The sequence below is a fragment of the Heterodontus francisci genome, chromosome 4 (assembly GCF_036365525.1).
Source record: "Heterodontus francisci isolate sHetFra1 chromosome 4, sHetFra1.hap1, whole genome shotgun sequence".
Lineage (NCBI taxonomy): Eukaryota > Metazoa > Chordata > Chondrichthyes > Heterodontiformes > Heterodontidae > Heterodontus > Heterodontus francisci.
The window spans coordinates 137,497,012-137,509,377 of NC_090374.1; the positions used below are offsets into that span (position 1 = coordinate 137,497,012).

At 45.5% G+C, this 12,366-nt stretch overlaps 1 protein-coding gene across 17 annotated transcripts in view; it reads right to left on the reverse strand.

The window, feature by feature from the left end:
- Positions 1-12,366, reverse strand: part of rfx3 (regulatory factor X, 3 (influences HLA class II expression)) — a 651,544-nt gene that overhangs the window by 136,782 nt on the left and 502,396 nt on the right. For 16 of the 17 annotated variants that reach the window (XM_068030220.1, XM_068030223.1, XM_068030214.1 and 13 more), the window contains one exon: positions 8,857-8,931. The exons of the other annotated variant lie outside the window; for it this stretch is intronic. In XM_068030220.1, the coding sequence (XP_067886321.1) occupies positions 8,857-8,931 (75 nt within the window). The remainder of the gene's footprint in view (positions 1-8,856; positions 8,932-12,366) is intronic. 17 annotated transcript variants of the gene reach the window in all.

Below are 12,366 nucleotides of genomic sequence, written 5' to 3' on the forward strand. Positions count from 1 at the left end.
CGTGCAGACCCAAGTATGGCTCTCTCTCTCTCTCTCTCCATTCCAGCTTCAAATCCTGCTTGTTAACTGACCACCTTTGCATAATCCAGCTACAATTAGAAACCCCGTTGGAGGAAATCATCCGCGTCACTGTCTCCAAGAGACCCATCGAACCAGTCACCTACCTCTTCAAGCTACAAGCCTCAGGACCACCGAATTCAGCTAGAAGCCAGCTGAATCACCAAACTCCACAGACTTTTTTCTATGGACTCTAACTCAATGAATCTACCTTTCCCCACTCTGTACCCTACTTCTATGTGTGTGTAAAGATCTAGGGCTGGTTTTTATCCACCCGCTGCTGGGAGCAGCAGTGGACGAAAAATGCACCGTCATGCCGCCACGATCTTCCTCGCGGCAACCCACAATAATATGCTGGTCGGGCTGCCCTCCCCAAACCAATCTTGTGGAGGGATGCAGGCTCTCTGATGCCGACAATGGCGTCAGCTGCCTGTGCAAAGGCGCTGGTGCCATTTTTAAAATCCTGTTGTCTAATTAAAATTTTGGAAGTTTTAACCCCCCACTGTACTGGTTAAAAATCTGCCACCCCTTTCCCACCCTCCAATAACAAGGGAATTCATTATTTGCCCTCTTCCCTTTCCACCAAAGCACTTTCCTTCCACACTTGATCTTCACCCCACCTTCCCACCCCCCGCACCAAACTGATCGAAGTGCACAGGCCACCCCTTCCCATCATCCCTCCACCCCACACTAAAAATCTTAAGTTCCCCTCTTCCCCACTATTGCGGCGTCTGCTTTCTCCAGGCGAGAAAGTGAAGGCGCGTGAGTGCTGGCCGCCACTCAGAAGATCACAGCCCGACGCAAAGATTAGAGTCAATTTTATTTAAATGTATGCATTCTGCTAATTTGAATATTTGAATCCAGGTCCTGTTGCCCTGCGGGGGGGGGGGTGGGGGTGGGGGTGGGGGGGCCGCCATGGAGCCTCACCACCGCCGGGAAGATCGGGCCTGGCTCTCCCGACGTCGGGCTCCGTTGGCGGGCTGCTGCTGGAACAATCCTCCGGCCCCCACCAGCCCCGCCCACCCCCACCAAGGAGCCCGACATCGGGAGCTTTGTAAAATCCCAGCCCTAGTGTGTGTGTGTGTGTGTGTGTGTGTGTGTGTGTGTGTGTGTGTGCGCGCGCGTGTGAGTGAAAGTTGGCACGTAGTTTATTATTTTCATTAGTTCAGTTTAGGTACAATAAAGTTAACTTCTTTCTTTGTTAACTCAAAAAAACCTGTCCGATTGGTTCTTGTTATGATCACAGCAAGTAAGTAATCAAACACTTACTGAATTGGCCAGTACATCCACTTTAAGAAAGAATTAAACCTGTTGTGGTCAAACAAGGAGAGGGAAAAGAGGGAAGCCGTTCAACCCCTCCTCACTTGATCGTAGTAGTGGGAATGGAGGTGAGAGCGATTTGAAGATGGGACCTGCCGCCTCTGGAACGCAATGCCATTTTTTAAAGGGATGCCGGCAGCAAGGAACAGGTCGGACACACGCCTCCTATTAAGTGCCTGCTGAGCTCAGTCAAAAGCTGATTAACAGGCTTGTCAGTATCAGTTCACAACTTTTGAAAGGTCAGAACAGGGAAGGTGCCATGGGGGGAATATGACAGGGTTCTAAAAACGAGAACAGTTTGGAGGGCCATAAGGACTTGGGAAGGGCTGATTGAAATATAGCAGAGGCAGCAGGGGTTGGCAGGGGAAAGTCTGGTGAATGTACAAACCTCAGCTAAGGGAGTTCAAATGGGAACAGGCTTCTCTGACATTGGACAGAGCAGCCAGGATGAGCTGCAGCAGATGCAATCTCCTGGACAGCTGGAGGCCAGAACACAGCAGAGGGCTGCAAGGAGATGAAGGTGCTACCCAAAACATCAGGTGTACAGCCCAAGAATCAGCTATCTGCAAATGATGGACCGCCAGTACGTAGGAGGCTGCGCCTATCCAGGCAGATGGTCTCAGTAAGAGTCATAGAGTTTTACAACAGAGAAACAGGCCCTTCGGCCCAATGCGCCTGCGCCGACCATCAAGCACCCGTCCTAAATAATCCCATTTCTCTGCACTTGGCCCTTAGCCTTGTATGTTACAGCCTTTCAAGTGCGCATCTAAATACTTCTTGAATGTTGTGAGTGTTCCTGCCTCTACCACCCTTTCAGGCAGTGTGTTACAGAATCCAACCACCCTCTGGGTGAAAAAATTCTTCCTCAACTCCCCTCTAAACCTCCTGCCCCTTACCTTAAATCTATGCCCCCTAGTTATTGACCTCTCTGCTAAGGGAAAAAGTTTCTTCCTATCTATCCTATCGATGCCCCTCATAATTTTGTATACCTCAATCAGGTCCCCCCTCAGCCTTCTCCGCTCCAAGGAAAACAACCCCAGCCTATCCAGTCTGTCTTCATAACTGAAATGCTCCAGCCCAGACAACTTCCTGGTGAATCTCCTCTGCACTCACATCCTTCCTATAGTGTGGCGACCAGAACTGTACACAGTACTCCAGCTGTGGCCAAACCAGCATTTTATACAGCTGCATCATAACCTCCCTGCTCTTATATTTTATGCCTCGGCTAATAAAGGCAAGTATCCCGTATGCCTTCCTAACCACCTTATCTACCTGTGCTGCTGCCTTCAGTGATCTATGGACAAGCACCCCAAGGTCCCTCTGATCCTCTGTACTCCCTAGGGTCCTACCATCCACTGTATATTCCATTGCCTTTTTAGACGTCCCAAAGTGCATAAACTCACACTTCTCAGTATTAAACTCCATTTGCCACTGCTCCGCCCATCTTACCAGCCCATCTATATCGTCCTGCAGTCTAAGGCTTTCTTCAGTTGCCGCAAGTTTAGTTTAGTTTAGAGATACAGCACTGAAACAGACCCTTCTGCCCACCGAGTCTGTGCCGACCAACAACCACCCATTTATACTAATCCTACACTAATTCCATATTCCTACCACATCCCCACCTGTCCCTATATTTCCCTACCACCTACCTATACTAGGGGCAATTGCTAATGGCCAATTTACCTATCAACCTGCAAGTCTTTGGCATGTGGGAGGAAACCGGAGCACCCGGAGGAAACCCACGCAGACACAGGGAGAACTTGCAAACTCCACACAGGCAGTACCCAGAATTGAACCCGGGTCGCTGGAGCTGTGAGGCTGCAGTGCTAACCACTGCACCTCTTCACTATTTACGACACCACCAATTTTTGTGTCGTTTGCGAACTTACTGATCATACCTCCTATATTCACGTCTAAATCATTAATGTACACTGCAAACAGTAAGGGTCCCAGCATCGAACCCTGCGGTACCCCACTGGTCACTGGCCTCCATTCACAAAAACAACCCTCTAACATCACTCTCTGCCTCCTTCCACTAGGCCAATTTTGAATCCAATTTGCCAAATTACCCTGGATTCCATGGGCTTTTATTTTCTTAGCCAATCTCCCATGCGGGACCTTATCAAAAGCCTTACTGAAGTCCATGTAGACTACATCAACTGCTTTACCCCCATCTACACCTCTAGTCACCTCCTTGAAAAATTCAATCAAATTTGTTAAACACGATCTCCCCCTGACAAAGCCATGCTGACTATCCCTGATTAATCACTGCCTCTCCAAGTGGAGATTAATCCTGTCTCTCAGAATTTTTTCCAGTAATTTCCCTACCACTGACATTAGACTCACCGGCCTGTAATTACCTGGTTTATCCCTGCTACCCTTCTTGTATAATGGTACCACATTCACTGTCCTCCAATCCTCTGGTACCTCTCCTGTGGCCAGAGAGGATCTGAAAATTTGTGTCAGAGCCCCCGATTTGTCCTGTGTGCTCTGATCCACAATGACATGATGCCTCATGGCCCCCATGGCAGTCCCTTACCTACAGCTTTCAAGGTCTCCATTGACATAAACGTCTGTGCAACTGGGTCATTCCAGTGATCAGCTGTGGACCAAGGTGGCGTCTCGCAGTCGACATCTCCTTAGGCCATAAGACAGGTCATGATGCCCTTTTCAGGAGGGCAGAGACTACACCCACTTTGACACAGATGGGCCTGCATAGGCACAGAGGGTCTTGGGTTCAATCTCCATCACTGGATTTCCCCAGATGCAGGGCATCATCACTTGTGCTCATGTGGCCATCAAGGGACCCAGCCACCAGCCAGTAAGATCCATCAACAGGAAGGGATTCCACTCCCTCAACATCCAACTAGTCTGCAACCACAACAAGAGCTTCCTTTATGTGTGTGCTTGCTTTTCTAGCATCTGCCATGACTCCTTCATACTCCACCAGTCCAGGCTGCCTTGGTCCTTCACGCTATCCCCCAAAATGCATGGCTGGTTCCAAGGGGAATCCCTGAAAAGGTGGCTATTGACCCCTCTATGTGAGCTCCAGACAGAAGCACAGAGGCAAAACAACCAATGCCACCGACTCAGCTACTAATTAGATATTTACTATGATTATTGGAGCAAAGGAGATTGAGGAGAGATTTGATAGAGGTGTAGAAGGCTATGATAGGTTTGAACAGGGGAGACAAAGAAAAGCTGTACCATTAGTAGATGGTACAAGGACTAAGGGACACAGATTGAAGGTTTTGGGCAGGAGATGTGGTGGGGTGTGGCGGTGGTGTGGAGGTGATGAGAGGGAAAAAGTTTTATATGTAGAAAATAGTAATGATCTGGAATTTGCTGCCTAGGATGGTGGTGGAAGCAGAGATGACGAATGAATTCAAAAGGAAATTGTATGGTCACTTGAGGCAAATAAACCTACAGGGCTATGGGGATACAGCTGGGGAATGGTAATGATTGTATTGCTCTCCATAGAGTCGGCATAGCCTCAATGGGCAGAATGGCCTCCTTCTGTGCTGTAATGACTCTATGACCAACCATTGAGCAGTCCATTTGGTTTGTGAAGATGCGATTCCGGTGCCTGGATCGGTTGGGTGACACGCTCCAATACCCTCCTGCAAGGGTCTTGGTCATTGCAGTGGTCTGCTGCACTCTCCCTCACATGGCCCTCCAGAGAGGTGTGTACCTTGAGGACAATGAGGCCATGGAAAAAGACAGTTCATTGGGGGAGGAGCAGGAGGTAAGAGAGGAGGATGAAGAGGGGCGGAGGAGGATAACAATCAGCAGGGCCCCTGCTGCACAACAAGGTGGCCTTCTCCTGCCACCCTCCAGGAAGAGGACCTCCCGCCTCTTCCTCATGGTCTCTAGCATTAGATCCAGGTGGACATCAACAAAGCGATGGTCTGCTCTGCCCCTAGTGCCAGGCCTCCAGCTCCCCTGTGATATCTTGCTTCCCTCTGGTGCTGTGAAAGACAGATCTCTCCCTCAGGACAACCAGCAGCCTCATTGATGGCTGCTGGGAAGTCAACATGAGCCCCACACTTGATCTGACCCACTGCCAATTTTAATCCCACTGACTCTAAGAGGACAGGAAACCTGTTGCCATATCAAATAAGGGCTTTCCCACTTGAAAATTGCCATCTGAACCAGCTTTCCATGGGAGGCAGATTTCAGACCAAAAACCAGAAGTGGTTCCTGTTTCCCGCCTCCATAATGAAAATCCAGCCCAAATGGTTTGGATCTAATCGCCATTACAGAGACATGGTTATAAGGTGACCAAGGTTGGGAAGTAAGTATTCCAGGGTACACAACATTTCGAAAAGACGGAAAGAATAGAAAAGGAAGGGTAGCCCTCATAGTAAAGGATGATATAAGGACAGTAGTGAGAAAGGATCTTGGTTCAGAAGATCAGGAAGTAGAATCAATATGGGTGGAGATTAGGAATAAAAAGGGTCAGAAAACGCAGATGGGAGTAGTTTGTCGCACCCTGAACAGCACTGGAGAGAGCATTAAGCAAGAAACAATTGGAGCTGGTAACAAAGGCAATATAATAATTGTGGAGGACTTATCTTCCTACAGGCTGGACAAATCAGATTGGCAAAGGTGGACTGGAAGATAAATTTCCAGTTTCCTGGAACAATATGTTGTGGAACCAACTAGGAATAAAGCTATTTTAGATCTAGTATTGTGCAATATGGCAGGTTTAATTAGTAATCTCATAGCTGAAGATTATCTGGGGGAAAAAGTAATCATAATACAACTGAATTCCATATTATGTTTGAAAGCGACATACTCCAGTCCCACAAGAATCTTGAACTTCAATAATGCCAACTATATAGGTATGAGAGCAGAATTGGCTAAGGTTTATTAGGTAAAAGGTATGGCAGTAAATAAACACCGGGAAACATTTAAAGAAACAATTCAAAATGTTCAACAAAAATACATTCCATAAAAAAACACAAACTCAAGAAAAATCCATCTGTGGCGTCCTTGGGAAGTTAAGGGTGGTATTAGATTAAAAAAGGCTTAGAATGTTGCAAAGAATAGTAGTAAGCCTGAGGATTGGGAGTGTTTTAGAAACCAGCGGAGGACAACCAAAAAGTTGATAAAAAGGGAAAAAATAGGAAATGTGTAAACTAACCAGGAATATAAAAATGGATTGTCAGAGATTTTACAAGTATATAAAAAGATTAGCGAAAATAAACATTGGTCCCTTAGGGGCAGAGACAGGAGAAATGATCGTGGGGAACAAGGAAATGGCAGAGATGGTGAACAAATATTTTGTGTCTGTCTTCACAGCAGAAAACACAAATTATATACTAGAAACAGAGGGGAACCAAAGGGCAGATAAGAGTGAGGAACTCAAGGTAATTAATATATCAGCATGGAAAAACTATTGGAAAAGCTAAAAGAATTAAAAGCTGACAAATCCCCAGGACCTGATGGCCTACATTCTAGGGTCCTAAAAGAGGTAGCTGCAGAGATAGTGGATGCACTGGTTATGATTTTCTAAAATTCCCTAGATTCTAGAATGGCTCCAGCAGATTCGAAGTTAGCAAATGTAACACCTCTATTCAACAAAGGAGGGAGAGAAAGCAGGGAACTACTGGCCAGTTAGCCTGACATCAGTTGTCGGGAAAATGCTGAAATCTTTTTATTAAGGAAGTCTTAACAATGCATTTAGAAAAGCATAGTATGATCAGACAAAGTCAACACGGTTTTATGAAAGGAAAATCATGTTTGACAAATGTATTAGTTTTTTTGGGGATGTAACTAATAGGGTAGATAAAGGAGAACCAGAAGATGTAGTATATTTGGATTTCCAAAAGGCATTTGATAAGATGTCACAAAAAAGGTTAATACACAAGCTAAGGGCGTATGGAGTTGGGGGTACTATATTAACACGGATGGAGGATTGGTTAACGGAGGAAGCAGAGAGCATGGGTAAACGGAGCACTTTTAAGTTGACAAGCTGGAGTGCCGCTAGGATCAGTGCTGGGGCCTCAGTTATTTACAATCAATATTAATGACCAAGATGTATCTAAGTTTGCTGACAATACAAAGCTAGGTGGGAATGTAAACTGTGAGGAGGACACAAAGAGGTTACAAACAGATATAGACAGGTTAAGTGAATGGTCAACAAGGTGGCAGATGGAGTATAATGTCAAGAAGTAGGAGCTTATTCACTTTGGTAGTAAGAACAGAAAAGCAGAATACATTTTAAAAGACATGGAACTTCTAAATATTGATGTTCAGAGGGCATGGGTGCACTTGTACAAGGAACTAAAGCCTGGCTACCTGACCCGAACCCGACTACATGTGTCAGGTTCAGGTCGGGTCGGGTCTACATTCGGTATCTAGCATTCGGGCCCGGGTCGGGTTCGGGTTGACTGTGGTTGGGTTTTGTTTTGTATTGTTTTCTTTTTAATCTACATTTTGATGTGATTTTACTTTTCTGTATTAATAACATATTTGATATTTTCGGGTTGGTGTTTGATATTTTTGTGTCGGGTCGGGTATGAAAAGAAACTGAAGGACTCGGGCCCAGGTTGGGCTTGGGTTGGCTGTGGTTGGGTTGGGCTCGGGTCGGGTTTTAATTTTATACCCGAGCCAGGCTTTACAAGGAATACAAAGTTAGCATGCAGGTACAGCAAGCAATTAGGAAGGGAAATAGCATGTTGGCCTTTATTGGAAGGGGATTGGAGTACAAGAATAAGGAAGTCTTGCAACAATTGTACAGGGCTTCGTTGAGACCACACCTGGAGTACTGTGCGCAGTTTTGGTCTCCATATTTAAGGAAGAATATACTTGCATTGGAGGCGGACAGCAAAAGTTCACTAGGTTGGTTCCTGGGATGAGAGGGTTTCCCTATGATGACAGGCTGAGTAAATTGGGTCTATACTCTCTGGTGTTTAGAAGAATGAGAGGTGATCTCATTGAAGCATACAAGATTCTGAAGGGGCTTAACAAGGTAGATACTGAGATGTTGTTTCCCCTAGTTGGGAAATCTAGAATATGGGTACAGTCTCAGGATAAGGGGTCGATCATTTAGGATTGAGATGAGGAGAAACTTCTACCTTGTCTTTAATGACCTTTACCCCTCTACTTACACATTCACCTCCAGGGGTGCACCTGTGGTCTCCTACTCCCCATCATCTACATAAGTTGGGTCATCTTTTACACATATATTGAGGATGCACAGCTCTACCTCTCTGCCTCCTATATCAATCTGAAGGCAGTTGCTACAAGTGCCAACTGCATGCTTGACATCAACAATTAGATAAGCCAAAATTTATTTTAGCCTCATGTCAGCAAAACTATAACCCTCCTATCTGGCTCCCATGAGCACCTACATGTCTCTATCCTAGACTACATCAACGTCCTGGGTGTTACATCAGTCTTTCAGAAAATGTGGGAAATTGGTCATCTGTTCGACCCGAAGCTCACTTCCCTTCCCCACAACTGAACCATTACCAAGACAGCTTTCTTCCAAGTGTCCACTTCCACCTTCTTCAAAGTATCAGCTTGGCTCAGCGGTAGCATCCCTACCTGAGTTAGAAAAGGGAAAAAAAATTGCATTTATATAATGCTTTTCATGACCTCAGGACACCCCCAAGTACTTTCCAGCAAATTAAGTATTTTTGAAGTGTAGTCACTGTTCTGATGTAGGAAACATGGCAGCCAATTTGTGCACAGCAAGATCCGACAAACAGCAATATGATAATCTGTGTTGGTGATGTTAGTTGATGGATAAATATTGACCAGGACACCAGGGAGTTATCCCCTTGACCTGGCCAATTGTCAATTCATTTGAGTTCAGGTCCCACACCAGCAGCTGAACACCTTAATCTAGCTTGATACTTCAGTGCAGTTCTGATGGAGTACTACACTGTGGGAGATACTGTATTTAAGATGACATGTTAAACTGAGGCCACGCCTGCATGTTCAGATGGATGCAAAAGCTCCCTTGGCACTTTGCAGATAACAGAAGGGAATTCTAGCAGTGTCCTGGCCAACACTAATCCCTTAATCAATACCACCAAAACAAGTTAATTTGTCATTCATTTCATTGCTGTTTGTGAGATCTTTCTGTGATCAAATTTTCTTGTTTGCCTACCAAACAACATTGGCTACTCTTTAGAAAGTAATTAATTGCCTGTTAAGCAATTTGGGATGTTTTGAAGACATCACAGGTGCTATATAAATGCATTTATTTATTCCATTGCCACTACAATGCCTGTTCCCACTGCTAAAACTTAGTCCATTCCTTCACCACTTTGTGGTTTGATCCAACACTCTGCTAGTTGACCTTTCTGTACTAATCCTCCATAAGGTTCAACTCATGCAAAATGCTGCAGCCCATAATCCTCATCTGCATTTCTAAAAGCTTTGTCTTCTCCACTAGCTTCCCATGCCTCATGGAATTGACTTCACAATCCTTATAGTCACTTTCAGATCACCCCATGGATTCACTCCTCCCTAACACTGTGATCACCTCCTGCCTCAAGTTCTGTCATGGGGCCGCCTTTCCTTTAACACCAAATGATAATTTGTTTTCTGTTCCACCATCATTGTGAGCTGCTTTTTTAGCTATTATACATCTGCGATCTGGTGCTTCCTTCCCAGTTCTCCTGTCTTTGTACCTTTCTCCCACCTTTCAAAAATCTCCTCAAAACCCTTTTCTTCAATGTGCCTTTGATCCCTCACAATAACCTTCTCCATTTTTTCCCTACTACTTGGGTCTGATACATCATACCCTGAATTGTAAGGAGCTTTAAGACATCTTCCTGCACGTGGAGGCAGCTACAGAATTGCAAGTGATTGTTCAGCCAGAAGCTAATAACATTTTACAGAAACAGTAAACTGGAACAGAAAGTCAACAGTACAGAAGTCGGTAAAATTGGTCACTACAATTCAAACTAAATTGCTATTTCCCACCTTCCGTGATACCTAATAATAAATTAGTCTTGCTCGCACCTGTTTTACAGGTGCAATGAGTCCCTTTACAGCTCCAAAATGGCATCCGAAGCACGCGCGTACCCTTGTGGGGTGAACTGCATGGACACCATATCAGTGCAAACATTAGCACTGCGCGCAGTAAATGTCCATCGGAATTATGCAGAGCGGGCAGGTCGTGATATTAATCAGTGTGCATTGTTGATTTGTCACCAACGCTGCCATTTTGGAGCTCAATGCTCCAATCAACACCCTCTCTTAACCTTGCAGAGCTGAACAGCAGCAGGAATGACACCACCCCATGCCCCCCTCCACACCGCAACAAGCACTTTTAAAGGGATCATAAACTTCTTACTGGTTGGTTGCTGGGTGAATTCTTCTGCTGGTTGCTATGATTCTATAAGTATTTGGTGCTTTCTATAGTACCTTCAAGTTGCAAAAATTTACAGGGAATGGTGTGGCAAGTGCTGAAGGATTTCTTGTTGACTTCAAGGCGTCTGCACAAATCAGTTGCTCCCAGACATGGCTGCATTAGTAGACATTCTCTTTTGAATACAGCATGACTTGGAGAATAAACAAATGTCACATAAAGCAGGACAAGTGGCTGGAAAAGGGGGAGAAGGGCTCTCAGCAGGAGGTCATATCTGTCAGTGTGTTCAGGGAGCAATTTTCCGATCTGAACCTCAGGAATGAAGAATGTGTGAGACAATGTGTCTCTGTTAAGGACATCTCAATCTGCTACTTGCTGCAGTCACAACTGCTACCTCAGAGCAGGATGAGGAATTCACTGCCAGTGGCTGTGAACGTAATTGTGGCAAAGAAGTGTTATGCATCTGGCTCCTTCCAGGCTGGAGCTGGATATAGCTGCAACATCTGAAAGTTTATCACCTACTCTTGAGTGAGGGAGGTCACTGAGGCTCTCTACTCAAAGAGAGCTAAATACATTTAGAATTAGAATGTTACAGCGCAGTACAGGCCCTTCGGCCCTCGATGTTGCGCCGACCTGTGAAACCATCTGACCTACACTATTCCATTTTCATCCATATGTCTATCCAATGACCACTTAAATGCCCTTAAAGTTGGCGAGTCTACTACTGTTGCAGGCAGGGCGTTCCACGCCCCTACTACTCTCTGAGTAAAGAAACTACCTCTGACATCTGTCCTATATCTATCACCCCTCAACTTAAAGCTATGTCCCCGTGTGTTTGCCATCACCATCCGAGGAAAAAGACTCTCACTATCCACCTTATCTAACCCTCTGATTATCTTATATGTCTCTATTAAGTCACCTCTCCTCCTCCTTCTCTCCAACGAAAACAACCTCAAGTCCCTCAGCCTTTCCTCGTAAGACCTTCCCTCCATACCAGGCAACATCCTAGTAAATCTCCTCTGCACCCTTTCCATAGCTTCCACATCCTTCCTCTAATGCGGTGACCAGAACTGCACGCAATACTCCAGGTGCGGTCTCACCAGAGTTTTGTACAGCTGCAGCATGACCTCGTGGCTCCGAAACTCGATCCCCCTACTAATAAAAGCTAACACACCATATGCCTTCTTAACAGCCCTATTAACCTGGGTAGCAACTTTCAGGGATTTATGTACCTGTTCATCTACACTACCAAGAATCTTCCCATTAGCCCAGTACTCTGCATTCCTGTTACTCCTTCCAAAGTGAATCACCTCACACTTTTCCACATTAAACTCCATTTGCCATCTCTCAGCCCAGCTCTGCAGCCTATCTATGTCCCTCTGTACCCGACAACATCCTTTGGCACTATCCACAACTCCACCGACCTTAGTGTCATCCGCAAATTTACTAACCCACCCTTCTACACCCTTTTCCAGGTCATTTATAAAAATGTCAAACAGCAGTGGCCCCAAAACAGATCCTCGCGGTACACCACTAGTAACTAAACTCCAGGATGAACATTTGCCATCAACCACCACCCTCTGTCTTCTTTCAGCTAGCCAATTTCTGATCCAAAGCTCTAAATCACCTTCAACCCCATACTTCCGTATTTTCTGCAA